The sequence below is a fragment of the Prionailurus viverrinus genome, chromosome A2 (genome assembly GCF_022837055.1).
Source record: "Prionailurus viverrinus isolate Anna chromosome A2, UM_Priviv_1.0, whole genome shotgun sequence".
In the NCBI taxonomy this organism is placed as follows: domain Eukaryota; kingdom Metazoa; phylum Chordata; class Mammalia; order Carnivora; family Felidae; genus Prionailurus; species Prionailurus viverrinus.
The window spans coordinates 77,208,119-77,225,249 of record NC_062562.1 but is presented as its reverse complement, the minus strand read 5'-3'; the positions used below and the strand labels follow the sequence as shown (position 1 = coordinate 77,225,249).

General features: G+C 39.4%; 1 protein-coding gene across 1 annotated transcript in view; it reads left to right on the top strand.

Annotated features, from left to right (window-relative positions):
* The first annotated feature begins 513 nt into the window (after positions 1–513).
* DLD (dihydrolipoamide dehydrogenase) overlaps positions 514–17,131 on the top strand; it is a 35,806-nt gene continuing 19,188 nt past the window's right edge. Inside the window, exons 1-8 of the mRNA XM_047850509.1 lie at positions 514–651; positions 2,153–2,231; positions 9,512–9,591; positions 10,074–10,142; positions 10,713–10,782; positions 12,403–12,503; positions 13,310–13,453; positions 13,983–14,084. Coding sequence (XP_047706465.1) covers positions 613–651; positions 2,153–2,231; positions 9,512–9,591; positions 10,074–10,142; positions 10,713–10,782; positions 12,403–12,503; positions 13,310–13,453; positions 13,983–14,084 — 684 coding nt within the window. The 5' untranslated portion in view covers positions 514–612. The remainder of the gene's footprint in view (positions 652–2,152; positions 2,232–9,511; positions 9,592–10,073; positions 10,143–10,712; positions 10,783–12,402; positions 12,504–13,309; positions 13,454–13,982; positions 14,085–17,131) is intronic.

Genomic DNA, 17,131 nt, shown 5'->3' with positions numbered 1-17,131 from the left:
TTTCTGTTTTGCCAGTTAGCTTAATTAGAGTAGGCTGCTGGTGATGCCAAAGTCTGTGGTTCCATCCCTTATATAGTATCTGATTTGAGGAGAGAAATTACAAAGCAGTCATCTTTCCTCTGCGCGACCTCAGGGATAGTTAACTTCTCAGGCCTCATCCGAGGAAGTGGTAAAACTCATCATCTTTCATATACTTGCTGTGAAGTGAGACGATGCCTGGAAAGTGCTGAGATTCCTCAGCTTAGCACAATCAAGGACCCGTCAAGCCTTACTTTCTGCAGCTTGCACCAAGCAAACGATAGCCTTGTTAATTTAGCTCGTCTTCCAAGTATAAGATCACATTACTAACCACCACGTTTACCTATCACCGGTAAAATGGTACGGCACTCCCTCTCTGCCACAAAGCACTAGGCGCCTTACGACAGTGTGCGACCCCGCGCCTGACAGGAACGCCTAGTCCCATGGGCTCTGACCGCTCCAGCCAATCGCGCTGCTGCCGACCCATGACGTAAGCTGCTCTTGTGCATGCGCAGGGCGGGGAGACCTTGGCGAGGCGGCAGAGGAGCTCAGCGGAGGTGAAAGCATTGGCGGAGAGGAAAGTTGAGCGGTAAAATGCAGAGCTGGAGTCGTGTGTATTGCTCCTTGGCCAAGGTGAGGGCCGGCTGGGTGGGGTCGTGCGGAACCAGAGGCACAGAAGGGCCTGCTGACGGAGTCCGGACGCGGCCTAACTGGTGGGGCGAGAGAGGCCGGCGGTCGGGCCGGGACCACCCGCGGCCCCGCCCCTGAGCAGGCTCTGCCCTGGCCGCGACCGGAGCAAAGACCCGGGCGGCGGAGAGGCCCCGCCTGTTGTGTGATGGCCAGCAGTTACTCACTGTCCACTCCCAAGCCTGGGCCCTGGGCACACAGGCTTCTCCACCTTGGCAGAGGAAGTAGAAATAGCACTTGCCCCGTCTGGTCTGGCTTTTCATACGTTCTACCTTTTATCTCGAATCCTAATCTCAGCCCTAGAGTGGCAGTGGGCAGGTAACCTTGCGGCTGCTCCTTGAAACAGCCAGACGCAGTCAGCCCCGGCAGGTAACCCTAAGAATTCTTCAGAGGCCTCTTCATTGTTTGCAGCTTTAAGGTAGTGTCCATTGCCTTCCCTCCTAGAGGCTTGCAGCAGGTTATCTTTCGTTACGACAGCTCTCCCATTTCATCTCCGTGTCGAATACAGCCAGATTGTACGTATGTGGGATCGTAGCTAGAGTACTGTGCTGATGGATACCTTAAAGATCATATGCTGATCAAACTCCTTTGCGTCTAGGATGAGTAATCTGTGTTCCTGAGAGTTAATGTAATATGCTAGGAGTTACATTTTTAGTTAGAGGGGGAGCAGGGATTAAAAGTCAGGACTGACGTTTGGTTGGTCTGCTCCACGTTGGCCTACCGTCCTGACCTCAGGTGCCTTGAGTTACCTTGGAGTAGAGACCATGACTGCATTAGTGTGGGTTTCATCACTGCCTCCCGTTTGCCTGCTGTGATAGGAGCTATTTGCTTTGTTTCTTTGTGCCTCCCTGTTCTTAGCGTAGGAGAGAGTAGACGTCCATAGAGATTTTTATGGAGGTTGTGATGCAGTCCGTGAAACCTGAGTAGCTGTTGAATGTCAGTAACTGCGTTTTCCAAAGTGACATTGTCTAATTTCAGTTCCTAGTTAACTGTTCAGGAGCATCTTCATGGGTTGTACGTGGTAGTTTGAGTTAGGAAACAGCAGTTACAAGTAGGATTGTAATAATACAGATTATTGGGTACTTAAGTTAGAACTCTGAGAACTTTAACTGTGACATTAAAATGATCCCTGGCGCCAGAAATTAGCCGTGGTTTCTGAAACTTTAAGAAAACTTCACGCCACGGAATAACACTTTTTGTTGGGCTAACTATGACATAGTTTATTGAATATTCATAATGAAAAGACAGTGTGGTGAGCTGAGGTGGAGAGTTTAATTGTTATGAAAGAGGAGAAATTGATGTGTAATCTCTATGTGGCAATGGAAGATATATTAATAATAATAAGTGCTTGATAAAGTTTGCTCCATTTATTACATTTTCATGGACCTTCAGTAGTTCACTGTTTTGAATTCACATTTTACATCATATGAACAATTTTCTTTTCCAGAGAGGCCATTTCAATCGAATATCTCATGGCTTACAGGGAGTTTCTGCAGTTCCTCTGAGAACTTACGCTGATCAACCAAGTAAGTACTTAGTAAAACAGTTTTTCCTCACATTATTTCATAGTTCCTTTGTGTTTAAATGTAAAAGTAAGTGAATATTAGAGTTACTGGTAATAAATTAATGGGTCATAGAATTCGTTTGTTCATCTGTGTATTCACTTAAATGTTTATTGAGCACCTAGTGTCTCCAGGCAGTGAACAAGGCAAAGCCTTACACTTTTGGAACTAATAGTCTGGTGACAAAAGACAAACAATACTGAAGTAGTAGGTAAACATTTTGGGTAGTGATTGAAAACTAAAGCAGGCAACGGAGAGGAACAAAGACTATTTTAGATAGGCTGTCAGGACTTTTCTAAGGAAATGATGTCTGAGTGAAGGGAGGGAGTGAGGTTATTTCAGGCAGACAGAAACAACTATGACAAGGGTGTGAGGTGAGAACTAGCTTGTGAGGTTTAAGGCATTGCAGAAAAGGCCGGTGCGGCTGGAGGATGTAAAATCAGAGAGGTAGGCGGGGATCAGTTCATGGTGGGAGGGTTTTGGAAGCCAGGTGAAGGAGTTTGGATTTTATTCCCAAGTGTGGTGGGAAAGGCAATGAAGGGTTTTGAGCAGGGGATGATTTTTGAATGTTTACATTGAAAAAGTTAGGGGTGCCTGGGTGGCTCAGTCAGTTAAGCGTCCGACTTCGGCTCAGGTCATGATCTCATGGCTTGTTAGTTCGAGCTCTATGTGGGGCTCTGTGCTGACAGCTCAGAGCCTGGAGCCTGCTTCGGATTTTCTCTCTCTCTCTCTCTCTCTCTCTCTCTCTCTCTCTGCCCCTTCCCTGCTCACACTCTGTCTCTATCTCTCAAAAATAAATAAACATCAAAAAAAAAAAAAAGAAAAAGTTAATCCTGTCCACTGGGTGAGGTTAAGTGTGGTGGTTATTTGACATGGTTTAGAATGGTAAGATGACTTTTTGACATCCTGAGCGAAGATTTTGATGGGCTTGTCAAAAACATAGGACTAGAAGGATATACCCTGAAAGGAAGCTATGAAGGCTATGGATTATGGATATTTTCCTCTTTTTTAAAAAATATTTTTGAAGCTTCTGTAAATGACACATATTTTGTTTTTCAGCTATTTAAAACAGGAAGTTAATAGGCTTGTTTTTTTTTGGTTTTGGTTTTGGTTTTTTAATTTTTCTATGGTACCATCCAGTATGGTAGTTGGTACAAAGTAAGTAACCAGCAACAACAACAGTAATAGTAACTGATTCCCTGAGGGCTTACTGTGTCTCAAGCAGTCTTTAATCCTTGTTGCCATCTTGTAAGATATGTGCTTCCATTTTCCCCATTTTATAACTGGAGGAACTGAGTGAAAAGAGGTTCAGCTAAGAAAGGACAGAATTGGGAAAATTCTTCTGACCCTAGAGTCTACATTTGTTTTTAACCTTTTTAATGTTTGTTTATTTTTGAGAGAGAGCACATGCAAGCGGGGGAAGAGCAGAGAAAGAGGGAGACAGAATCCGAAGTAGGCTCTAGGCTCTGTGCTGTGTACACCACAGAGCCTGGCACGGAGCTCAAACCCACGAACCGTGAGATATGACCTGGGCCGAAGTGAGACGCTTAACCGACTGAGCCACTCACGTGCTCCTAGGGCCTATGTTTTTAATTTCTGTTCTGTTTGGTCAGCTTCTGTTGAGTATTTGTTGATGAGAGCAACTGGAGGAGTTCAAAATTTCTTATAATACAGTCTCTGTTACAACATCTGGAAGATGTTTGAATAACTGTATGAACCAAATTCATCAAGATTTGAAGAGTGATGTGTGTTATTGTGGTAGGACCTTCTGTTTCATGACAGGAGTGGACTCACAGCACTTAATCACTCACATTAGCTACATTCATTCCTCAGTTCAACAGCTATGGGATATATACTATGTGCTAGTGACTGGGATGATGCAGTGAACAAGTCAGACAAGATGCAGCTTTTTAAAAAAATTTTTAAAAAAAAAATTTTTTTTAACGTTTATTTATTTTTGAAAGAGATGGAGACAGAGCATGAATGGAGGAGGGGCAGAGAGAGAGAGGGAGACACAGAATCCGAAGCAGGCTCCAGGCTCTGAGCTGTCAGCACAGCCTGTCACGGGGCTCAAACTCACGAACCACGAGATCATGATCTTAGCCGAAGTTGGACGCTTAGCCGACTGAGCCACCCAGGTGCCCCCAAGATGCAGCTTTTATAGAGTTTATAGTCCATTTGGGCAAGACAAGCATCCATCCAATAATTGTGATAAGCGGAGAGCCTGGATGGCTCAGTCAGTTAGGAGTCCGGCTTCAGCTCAGGTGTGAGGTCGGGCTCTGTGCTGACAGCTCGGAGCCTGAAGCCTGCTTCAGATTTTGTGTGTCTCCATCTCTCTCTGCCCTCCCCTGTTTGCACTCTGTCTCTCTCTCTCTCAAAAATAAACAAACATTAAAAAAAAAAAAATTGTGGTAGACTCCATAGGCTAAATATAAGGGAGCTATAAAATCTGTATCCCGATGGAGAATGGTCACAGAATTCTTTCCTAAGGAAACGATGTTGATATCTGAAAAGGGTTGGGGTGGGAGTGGGTATGGGAGGAGGTGTTCCAGGTAGAAGGAGCAGCATGTGGGAGTATTTTGATGTGAGAAGGAGCACAGTGCCTTTAAGGAGCTTGAAAAGGGCCAGTGTGGCTGAAGTGTGTTGAAGATTGAGAGTTGACCTCTGCAGATAATGAAAGACCCTAACTCTTTATTTTAACGACAGTTGGAAGTCATCGGGAGTGTTTTAAGCAGAGGCCTGATACGATTTGTTTTTTGTTTTTTGTTTTTTTTTAAAGTTTATTTATTTTTGAGAGACAGCACAGATGTGCATGCCAACAGGGGAAGAGGGCAGAGGGAGAGGGAGAGAGAGAAACCCACGCTGTTAGTGCCAAGCTGATTCTGGGCTTGATCTCTTGAATCATGAGATCATAACCTGAGCCGAAATCAGACATTTAACCGACTGAGCCACCCAGTGCCCTGATACGATTTGTTTTTAAAGATCATCCTTGCTGCAGATTGGAGTTTTTATTGTAATGCTTTTTGCTTTTTCTCTCTTATTAGACTAGAAGAACCAGGGCTGTGTCATTATAGGTATCCAAAGAACTTAGAATAGGGTCTAATGCTCAATAAATGTTTGTTGAATGAAAAAGAAAAGACCAATGAAGAAGGAGAGAGTAATGTCTGGGTCGGGTTTTAGTGGGAGAGAACACTAGAGTAGCATTGGTGTTACGGAGATTGGAGGTTGTGAGATTGGGAGGTGGATCTGAGGAGGGAAGAAACATCCGTCGAGTGCCTTGTATGCACCTAGCATCATCCCAGGATGTTGACATGCATTGTTATCTTTGACCTCAAACCCTGGGGTGTAGGTATTACTGTCACTATTATTCCTATGTTACATCAAAACCAGAGAGATTAAATATTTGCCCAAGAATTTACGAAGGGGTAGAGCTCATGTTTGAACACCAGTTTTTCTTTCCTTCCTTCCTTCCTTCCTTCCTTTCTTTTCTTTTCTTTCTTTCTTTCTTTCTTTCTTTCTTTCTTTTAACTTCAAATCCTTTTTTCTTTTACTATATTTCTCCTTTATGGATTAGGGAGGTTGTAGGGTAATGATCAGAAAGTAAACAATTCTTATAGAATTCAGGATTTTAGAGGCTGGGCAGTTTTGGGTGATGACAAGTATAGGATGTTACTATGAAAGGGTCACTAAAATAGACTGGAGATTAAGGCCGTTGATAATTTAAAAAGGGCCCCTCTACCCCCCAAAACAAATAAACCTTTCCAAGTAGCTCTTATACTCATTTAGTGCATTTGGTAATTAATAATTCCTGCCTTATGTTTTTTCTTACCCCTTTTTTTACTTTTAAAAATAATCTTGATTTATGTATATTTTGAAACATGCCTGTTTTCCCTAACTGTAGTGTCAGGTTACTGAAGGTAGTGATTTCCTCTTGGGTAGGTGTTCATAAATATTTGTTGCTTTCGTTATGTTAATGAAGGAGCTTTTTGTCATTTTAGTTGGAGTTCCTGATTGCCCTGGAGATGATGGGGTCATCTGAGTGTTCTGCATGGCATTAGGACAGAAAGGTATAGGAGTGAGTGGAGGCTTATGAATGGAAAGAACCTGCTTTGAACCCTGGCTGCATCACTTACTAGTTGTGCAACCTTATGCAGGTTATCTAGTCACTCTCAGCCTTAGTTTCTTCCTGTGAAATGGAGGTCTGATAATTGTGTCATAGAGACATAAGGAGGCTTAAATGAGACGACATGAAATACTCAGCTCACTGCCTGGCACAGAATAAATTACCAAAATGGTAGATGTTATTGCAAACTGACTCCTTAAAATACGTCTTGCACTTTGTTGATGATTATCATTTATTTGTAACTCAACACCTGTATTTCAGTGGTAGCCTTGATGACACGGTGTACTTATTTTCCTCACAGTGATATAATAAGTAACATTCGTAGAACACTTTTTCCTGCTTTTTCTCCTTCAGTTCATTTCATGGCATTAACTGTCATGTCTGTTGAAGTCCATCACGCCTAATTGTATCCCAGTATTTTTTAAAGCATCAGCCTGATAACTTTCTGCTGATATTTCACTGCCACCTAAAATGCAGATTGCTATGTAGCTGTCTTCTGCCATACTTCTAACTTAGTCATCTTTCTCCCATGATACTGATTTGTGTGTCCTGTTTGGTTTTTCTTTTTCACTCATAAAGGCTAGAGCTAATTTTGTAAAATTAACCATCAAGTGTTCCTTAATGTGTTTCATTTAATTATTTGTCTGTATCCTGGTTTTTAAAAGTGTATGTGGGAATCGAGAAATGCTTTTGGACAAGGAGGTGGTGAGTCAGAATTGTGTGTTGTAAACTTTTCACCTGTGTGCAGCCTTTGTGTAGGTGAGAGCCAACTGGTTTGTCTTTGCAACCTTTCGTTATGAAAAATCGCAAATGTTCGGAAAAGTTGTAAGAATTTTCCAGTGAACACTCATAGATACTTCCACTAACATTTTACTGTACTTAAACTGTCATGTATCTGTTCATCCATTTAGCCACCCTTCAGTCCACCTTACTTTTTTGACACATTTAAAAGTAAATTGCAGACATCCCCTAAATACTGGCTTGTTTTTGAAGGTTTGTTACTGGGTCACACCCTCCTATAGTCTCAGCTGACTGATCTTCAGAGAATTTTCCTTTCTCCCTTCTTTTTTGTTCTCCCTAGCACTTTAGTGGTGTTCTGATGGAACGGTACATCTAATATCTTCAGTGAGGGGTGAATGGTTTTAAATTTTTGGTATTTTGTATAGTTAAAAAAAAATCTAAGAGCACGATGGGAAATGAAACTAAAATTTTTGGCTATTTCGTGTTTAAATTTATTTAATTAACATATACTTTAATCAGAAAAGATGTTAAAAATTCAGCAAAGAAACCTGTTTTTTGTAGCTTGTGTTTCATTACTGTGAATTAAAAACTAGAATCCAAATTAAAGAATATTGTTTAGGCCATCATTTGGTTCAAAACTTGAAAATAGATACACACTTTATTATGTACTTAATTCTGAACATGAATCAGGGAACCAGACAGCGTAGCCAAAGAGCACAAGTGGATCGATGAAACTTGAAACGATCCTTTTTTCATGTATTGGACTAGCTATATATTTTTTTCATGTACTGAGTAATCCTGATTATCATTTGATATAACCAAAGAGAATCAGTACTTTTATTTATTCAGTAGGAAGGATTCTTAGGTTTTGTGGGTTGGATAACTTCTTAGTTATCTTTCAACACAGGGGTTCTGTGTTTCTTTTCAGTCCTGCAGAAGTTTTTTGATGATACTAGCACTCCCATCCCTTGGAGGGGTGGGTGTTTTCTTGAGGAGGGATGATCAGAAATTAAAACTGCCATCTTCAGAGGTCAGAATATAGCTACCATATAGCAAATATTTATTATGTATGCTCCAAGTATTGCGCTAAGCTATTTACATATTTTGTATCATGCCCCTGTGAAGTAGGTTTTTTTGTAGTCTTTATTTTGCAGTTAGAGAAACTGAAGGTGAAGTGAAACAGGTTAAATTACTCTCCTAAGGTTAGATGTCTAATAATTATAAAGCTTGGTTATTGCTCTTAGGATTTTAGTTTATGATAGTTGAAATTGAGGACTAGAATACCGTTGAATAATGGGATGACCATTGGAAATAGAGACAAAAAGCTTAAATTTTGTCTCTGCCAGTCACTTGCTATATGACCTTGGGCAAGTTAACTGACCTCTCTGAACCTAGTGTTTCTTATCTGTGAAATGTCAGTTATATGCCATCCTTACTGTCTTCATAAGAAGTTCTGAGAATCAAACAGGATAATAGATGTGAAAATGTGTTATAAACTGCTAAATGCTTGGGGTTGTAAGGATAGTAGAGGCGGAGGAGAAGGGAGACTGTCTCCTAACTCTTTCAAGCCAGTGTATTTTTATTTGAAGTTGGCTTGAGAGCAGTGGGAATAATTGGACTTCTTTTCCATTTGCATTATAATTATTATATTACTAAGGCTGCTGATCAAAGTTAATTGCCTTTTCTATCTTCATATGGTAAATGTCCAGAGTAGTTCACTTAATGTTCTGGTTAGCCTGTTATTATAAACTATATGAAATTTATCAGTATTCAAATAAAGTCCAAAATGTGTTTGCCATCTATTACAGGGAAGCTGGTTTTTCTCCCTGTATCTCAAGTACAGTACCTGGAATCATATCATTCTTAAATTTATTGACAGCTCTAAGGATATACAAAATTTAATCCTAACATTAGTCATTTAAGGTAGTGTTATTGTTTCTTTTATGACAGAAAAATTAAGTCACTTGGTTACACAGCTAATAAATGTTAGAGCTGAGATTTGAAGACAAGTATGTCAGATTCCAAAGTTCTCTCCCTCATGCAGATGTGTCTTCTAGTGTCACTAAAAGCCTGTCTTGTTGTTATTAAGTAAAACGGTGTGGAATTTAGCAAGGTCAGTGGATACAGTGGATATAGAACTCTGTTGTATTTCCATATGTCATAATGAACAAATAGAATATGAAATTTAAAAATGCCAGTTTTAGTTAACATCAAAGAATGTTAAGTACCTAGGAATAAAATAGTACTGGGTAGAAAATTCTGGTTCCTTGTACTTTCTTGGATGTTTAAAGTATCAGATTTTTTTGTTTGTTTTTTTAATGTACTATTTTTGGTCCATATTAAGCAATTTACTGTTTATATCAATTTGCTTTTATTGTAGTTGATGCTGATGTAACAGTGATAGGATCTGGTCCCGGAGGATATGTTGCCGCTATTAAAGCTGCCCAGTTGGGCTTCAAGGTAAAGTTTAGACTAAACGAGGTGTTGATTTATTTTTATTTGGAAGGAGTTGATCATATTCACAAAATACTTTGCACCTAAATAACAGTGGTAAATAATGTCTTTATTCTATAAGTTCTATTTAGGCCTGAGACGAGTGAAGAGTGTTACTCGGTTGTGGTAGTCTCATGAAATAGCAGAGTCCATTATTCCCAACTCCCCACAGTGCTTCGCACGTTTGGCTACTAACTTCACTTTGGAAGCAACAGTAATAGAACTAAAAGCATGTGTTTGGTAATGTTAAACAAAAATGTCTTAGAATAATTCACATTTGGGTTAGCCTGCATTTAGTATTACTCAGATGATAAATTTTAAAGGACTCTATTTCATTCTCACAAATGCAGACTTATTTTGTACAAGAATTAGGACAGATACATGGGAATTTTAGTGAACTGAAACTCTGCAGGTTATGTGCCGTTAAATAATATTTTCTTTGGTTGTAGACAGTATGCGTTGAAAAAAATGAAACGCTTGGTGGAACGTGCTTGAACGTCGGTTGTATCCCTTCTAAGGTGAGTGTGTGTTTTGTACAGTGCAAAGGCTTCTGTCATTAGCCACCAGCTAGAAGGATATGTTAAGACTAGAATATTAGACTAATACAGTTACTAAAAAATAAACAACCCAAGGTTGATAAAAAACATGTTCTCCTTGGTAAAGCTTAAGCAGTGCTTTCAGCAGTCTGCCATACATTCCTGAAATTGCTTCTTTGTTTTGGAATCCCTAGCCTTTCCATTCAAACAGACTCTCATGTTCCATTTTTCTCTTTAGTTCTCCTTTACCAATGAAACAGATCATAGGCAGTAAATTCTTGTAGGTGCTTTTGGATGTAGACAGGACTGCCATTTTCACCTGCCCCCTGAAGAGGGTACCTATTCCTTTGCTTTTAAAGAAAGTAAAGGTGTTTTGTTTTTCAGTCCTGCTGTTGAACATTGTGTCATTATTTGACTTAGATTAATTACATAAGAACAGAAACTGAATTGTTGTAGTCCTTTGTACTATTGCATGCAGGGGATGTCATTTCTTAAGTGCTTTTTTATCGTATATAGTCTTATTATTAACATTTCATCATTTTGTCTATTTAGGCTTTATTAAATAACTCTCATTATTACCATATGGCCCATGGAAAAGATTTTGCATCTAGGGGAATTGAAAGTAAGTATACCTTTCATATTTAGCAATATTACCAGCCATACTTGACTCTTCCAGTTAAAGACTTCTGTATGTCTAATGAGTAATACATGTTTCATTGAGGAAAGAGTAAAACAAGATATTAAAAATAGAGATTTACTTAAGGCTTAAATCCAGATTTCTACTATGACATCTTCTGTTCCTTTGACAACTTTTGTGTGAAGTCTGCTGTGTGTGTGTGTGTGTGTGTGTGTGAGTGTATATGAAGAGTCAGTTTCAATTTCCCTGAAACCTGGAGATCTGGAGGTGGGGAGTTGGCACTGGATTCCTGAGTGCTCTAGGCAGATAAGGAAGGAAGGATGGACAGACTGCTTAGGTTGTTGGTAGTGTGGCAAGAACAAAGGAGAGAATGGGGAATGCAACCGAGTGTAAAAGGAGGGCATTTCATCTTAATTTGGTAAATCTTGTCTCCCACCCTTCTTTTTGGGCTGTTTTCATTACATCCTTTTTCACCAATTGTTGACAGATACATCCAGAGGGGTGGTCTGTTCTAGAAAGGGCTTAAACATACCAGTGGGTATGGAGGGGTAATCATTTTTCTTTCATTTGTTTGTTGAAGTAGTTTCTGAAAGAATGGGCTGTGGTAGGCAATCCAGTGGGTATAGAGGTGATATGTACACATTAAAGCAAACATATCAAAGTAGATGAAAGGTAGAATCAAAACCCACTTTCCTGACTCAGGAAAGAAGAAACAGGGTTTAGTCAAGAGACTTGCATCGTAGGCCAAGCTTCCTCTTCTAGTTCTATGACCTAGGTAAATCAGATCTCTCAGGGTCTCTGTTTCCTCATCTCTGAGATACGGGTCGATTGCATGTGCAGATTGCTAAGATCTCCCTCTTTTGAAGTTCTGCTGAGTTGAGCTGCTTTGTTTTCTTATGTTGTTGTTTCAGAGTTAGGAGTTAAATGAGGGATTTTTTTTTTTTTTTTTAAGTTTATTTTGAGAGAGAGAGAGTACACGCAAGTGGTAGAGAATCAGAGACAGAAAGAGGGAGAGAGAGCATTGCAAGCAGTCTCTGCAGTGTGGAGCCTGATGCGGGGCTCGAACCCACAAACCATGAGATCATGACCTGAGCCGAAGTCGGATGCTTAACCAACTGAGCAACCCAGGCGACCCAAATGAGGGATTAAATCCAGTTGATTAAACTCTTTTATGTTAAGTTTCTATATTTAAAGTTTTCAGATGAGTATTTTTGTTTTTGTTTTGTGAAGTTGTTCCTATTTAAAATTTCAGCTGGTGTTTTACTTTGCCATCTCTATTTAATTCTGTCCAGATTTATAATCATCATAATGTGTTCGGAGAATGAGTATGTTGCCACGTGGGATGTAATGTGTATTTTGGACTGCATTTTTCCCAAAGGTGGACTTTTTACTGTGTTTAATAAGTTTTATTGACCATGATGTGTTGCTGTTGGCCTGTTTGCGAGCTACAATTATTATAGCAGTTACTACATGAGAAGTTTTAACACTGCCTTTTTTACAGTTCTGTAAGCATTAAGCTGAAATTTTCCAGACCTGATTAGTGAAAAATATCACATTGCGTCAAGAATTTAGCTAAGGACTAAAGATTTATTTAACAAATTACAGTGTCTGAAGTTCGCTTGAATTTAGAGAAGATGATGGAGCAGAAGAGTACAGCGGTAAAAGCTTTAACTGGTGGAATTGCCCACTTATTCAAACAGAATAAGGTCAGTGTTTTAATGTTCAGATGCCTGCTTCATCTTATGTTCATATGAAACATTCTGCTGATAGAGTGATGCCCTTAGAACTTAATGCTTGGGGGTATTATATATATATTTTTAATATTTATTTTTGAGAGAGAGTGTGAGACAGAGTATGAGTGGGGGAGGGGCAGAGGGAGAAAGGGGGGCACAGAATCCGAAGCAGGCTCCAGGCTCTGAGCTGTTAGCACAGAGCCTGACACGGGGCTTGAACCCACAAACCATGAGATCATGACCTGAACAGAAGTTGGCTATTTAACTGACTGAGCCACACAGGCACCCCTATCTTTTTTTTTTTTTTTTCCTGCTGGGGATATTAATTTAAAACTGTGTGCTAACCTGAAGTAGATTCCCTGACGTATATAACAAGTTTTTTGCTGCTCTACGTGTAACCTTATTAAGTAAGGAAGTATTTTGTACTGGGTGTATTATTTAATAGAGTGCTTTTATTTTCCCCCCCATTAATCATGTTTTTTTATTTTTGTTTATTTAAAAAAATTTTTTTTAATGTTTATTTTTGAGAGAGACAGAGACAGAGTGTGAGCAGGGCAGGGGCAGAGAGAAAGGGAGACAGAAACCAGAGCAGGCTCCAGGCTCTCTGAGTAAGCTGTCAGCACAAAGCCTGATGCGGAGCTCGAACTCACAAACTGTGAGATCATGACCGGAGCCGAAGTTGGATCCTCAACCAACTGAGGCACCCAGGCGCCCCATGTTTTTTTAATTGCAAACATCATTTTAAACTTTGTGAATGTATAAATATTATTTTATTAAAGGTTGTTCACGTAAATGGATATGGAAAGATAACGGGCAAAAATCAGGTCACTGCTATGAAAGCCGATGGCAGCACTCAAGTTATTGATACAAAGAACATTCTTATAGCTACAGGGTCAGAAGTTACTCCTTTTCCTGGAATCACGGTATGCTTTTTACAACTGTTATAACCTTCCTTCAGGAAGACCTTTTATAAACTACTTTATTCATGCTATTTATGCACTTTGAATGAAAAATTTCTAACTGAAATACCATATGTTGACACTCAGCTTTGGGAAGCTGTCTCTATTTTGCAGTGATTTTGACCAGAAATAGAACATTTCATATTAAGATAGACTTGGGTTCATTTTGTAGTTAAAATGGACCATTTTGTTTTGAAATATTGAATGATGAAATTTCAAGTGAGTATTTTTAATGGGATTTGTTAAAATGGACTGTAAGGGATGGGGGAGAGGGGAAAATGGGTGATGGGCACTGAGGAGGGCACTTGTTGTGATGAGCGCTGGGTGTTGTATGGAAGCCAGTCTGACAATAAATTATATTAAAAAGAATTGAATGTAAGGATAGAAGTCATAGATACCTCAGAACAGATAAATGTCTTAGTATTTTTTGTGAGCTCATTTATAAGGCAGTAGGTTTTTCCAAATCATTTTGATTGTATGTATTTTGTTATAGATTGATGAAGATACAATAGTGTCGTCTACAGGTGCTCTATCTTTAAAAAAAGTTCCAGAGAAGATGGTTGTCATTGGTGCAGGAGTAATAGGTGTAGAATTGGTAAGTAATGCCTTTTCTTCTCTTACTGCCTTCCTGGAGTTGGAAGGAACTTAATGGTCTCCTGTTTGATTCTTTTTACAACATTGTAGGCAGATCAACATTGAGTTTTGCTTAAACACTTCTAGTATTACTAGAATTACTAATTTTTAAGACAACTAATTTATATAATCGTTAGTCATTAGAATATTCTCTTTTATTTTGAAATCTGCTTCCCTGTATCTTCTACCCTTTCTGTTTCCTAGGATGGATGTTTAAAAAATCTGACAGCCCTTCAGTCCTTCAGAAGACAGTTCTCATCTTGAGCAAATTAGCTTTCAGATATGACTTCTGCGGTCTGGCTCTTCCCTCTCCATCCTTATCTTGATCCCTCTTAAGTTTTGTCAGACTACTTGCAATTCTCCTGAGAACCTTGCTGTTTCATGCTTTTCTGCCTTCCTTGTTCTCCCTTCCTGTCCATCTGGTGACTTTTCTGTATTACCAGCAACCTCTTCTCTCCATTTTCAGGTATCCTTTCCCAGGGCTGTTGGATCTTGATAGCACAAAGAACTGCTTCACTTGTGAAATCACAAATTCAGACGTTGTGTTCTCTAACCATAACCTCCTTTCCTCTCTTACTCAGGTTTTCTCAGCACACAGGTGGTTTATCAGGTGCTCTAGTCCTTGTGTCCCTCTGTGTCTTTGCTCTCTGCACGTCCTGTCTTGACTGCTTTCCTGATCCACTTAGATTCCATAGTCCATCACCTTAGCTACTCTTCTTGAGTCCCTTGCCTCCTTGTTCCCTCATCCTTGCTGGCAGAGCTCTAGTCCTGAGGAAATTCAGCTGTCTGCTCTTTGTTTTTTTAAATTGTAGTCGACCTACAGTGTGACGTTAGTTTCAGGTATACAACCTAGTGATTCCTCAGTTCTGTATATCACGCTGTGCTCACCACAGATGGGGCCCCACCTCACACCGTAAGACGCTACTGTGTTGTACCATTTATCCCCAGGACTTACTCATTCTGTAACTGGAAGCCTGTACCTCCCACTCTGTTACTTTTTGCCCATTCTGCACTCCCCTCCCCTCCCTTCTGGCAACCACCAGTTCTCTGTATTTATGGGTCTTTTTCTGTGTTGTTTGTTTTGTTGTGTTCTTTTTTTTTTTTTTTTTGATTCCACATACAAGTGAAATCATATGGTATTTGCAATATGTTATGAAAAATGTTGCTAAAGCTTATGTCTGATAGATTGCTACCTGTTTTTTGCTAGGAATTTTATAGTTTCAGGTCTTACATTAGGTCTTTAATCCATTTTGAGTTTATTTTTGTGTATGGTGTAGAAAAGTGGTCCAGTTTCATTCTTTGACGTGTGACTGTTCAGTTTTCCTGACACCATTTATTAAAGAGACTGTCTTTTCCCTATTGCGTAAGTTTTCTTTCTTTATTATAGACCATATAAACATAGGTTTATTTCTGGGCTTCCTAGTTTGTTCATTGGTCTGTGTGTCTCTCTTGTGCCATTAATACACTTTTTCGATTATTGTATTTTTGTAGTATATCTTGAAATCTGGGATTGTGTTACCTCCAGCTTTGTTTTTATTTCTCAAGATTGCTTTGGTTATTATGGGTCTTTTGTGGTTCTGTACAAATTTTAAGATTATTTGTTTTAGTTCTGTGAAAATTACTTTTGGTATTTTGGTAGGATTTCATTGAGCCTTTGGATTGCTTTGGAGAGTATGGACATTTTAACAATCTTAATTCTTCCAGTCTGAGCATGGTATGTCTTTCATCAGTGTTTGAAAGTTTTCAGATCATATGTCTTTCACCTGCTTAGTTAAGTTTATTCCTAGGTATTTCATTCTTTTTGGTGCAATTGTAAATGCAATTATTTTCTTAATTTCTTTCTGCCACTTAGTTATTAGTGTATAGAAGTGTAACCAGTTTATATATGTTGGTTTTGTATATGCTGCATCTTCACTGAATCCATTTATTCTGATGGTTTTTGGGTGGAGTCTTGAGGGTTTTCTGTGTATAGTGTTCTGTCATCCTCAGATGTGAGTTTTACTTCTTTCTTACCAGTTTGGATGCCTTTTATTTCTTGTCTGGTTGCTGTGGCTGGGGTGAAGGTGGTGGGAGTGGCCATCTTGTCGTGTTCCTGATCATCATTCATTTTGTTAATGTGGCGTGTCACATTGATTGATTGGAGGATACTGAACCGTCTCCAGAATAGATCTAACTTCATCATGATGAATCCTTTTTTTTTGTTTTTAATTTTTATTATTTTTATTTTTTTTCATGTTTATTTTTTGAGAGAGAGCACAAGTTGGGGGGGAGAGAGAGAGAGGGGCTTGGGGGAGACACAGAATCTGAAGCAGGCTCCAGGCTCTGAGCTGTCAGCACAGAGCCCAACATGGGGCTCGAACTCACGGACCGTGAGATCATACCTGAGCTGAAGTCGGATGCTTAACCAACTGAGCCACCCAGGTGCCCCTGATTTTAATCTTCAATTTGGTGAGACCTTTTTGGTGGCATATCCTGGAGAATGTTCCATGTGCACTTGAAAAGAATGTGTTTTCTGTTGTTTTTGGATGGAATGTTGTGAATGTTCTGTTAGGTCCATCTAGTCTGATGTCTTGTTCAAAGACACGGTTTCCTTATTGACTTTCTGCTTGATTTTCCCCATTGATGCAAGTTGGGTGTCCCCTGCTGTTACTGTGTTACGTCATTTCCTCTGTGTATGTCTGTTTTTATGTTCATACATTTAGGTGCTCCAATATTGGTTGCATAGATACTTATAATTGTTACGTTCTCTTGTTGGATTGATCCCTTTGTCATTATGCAGTGCCCTTGTCTCTTGTTACAGTCTTTATATTTTATTTATTTTTAATTTTTATTTTATTTTAAAGTCTGTTTTGTATAATGTAAGTATTGATACCCTGGCTTTTTTTGGATACCATTTGCATGGAATATCTTTTTCCATCCCTTCCCTTTTGGTCTGTATTTTCTGAAGCAAGTCTTGTAGGCAGCATATAGATGGATCTTGTTTTTTTATCTGTTCCATCAGCCATGTCT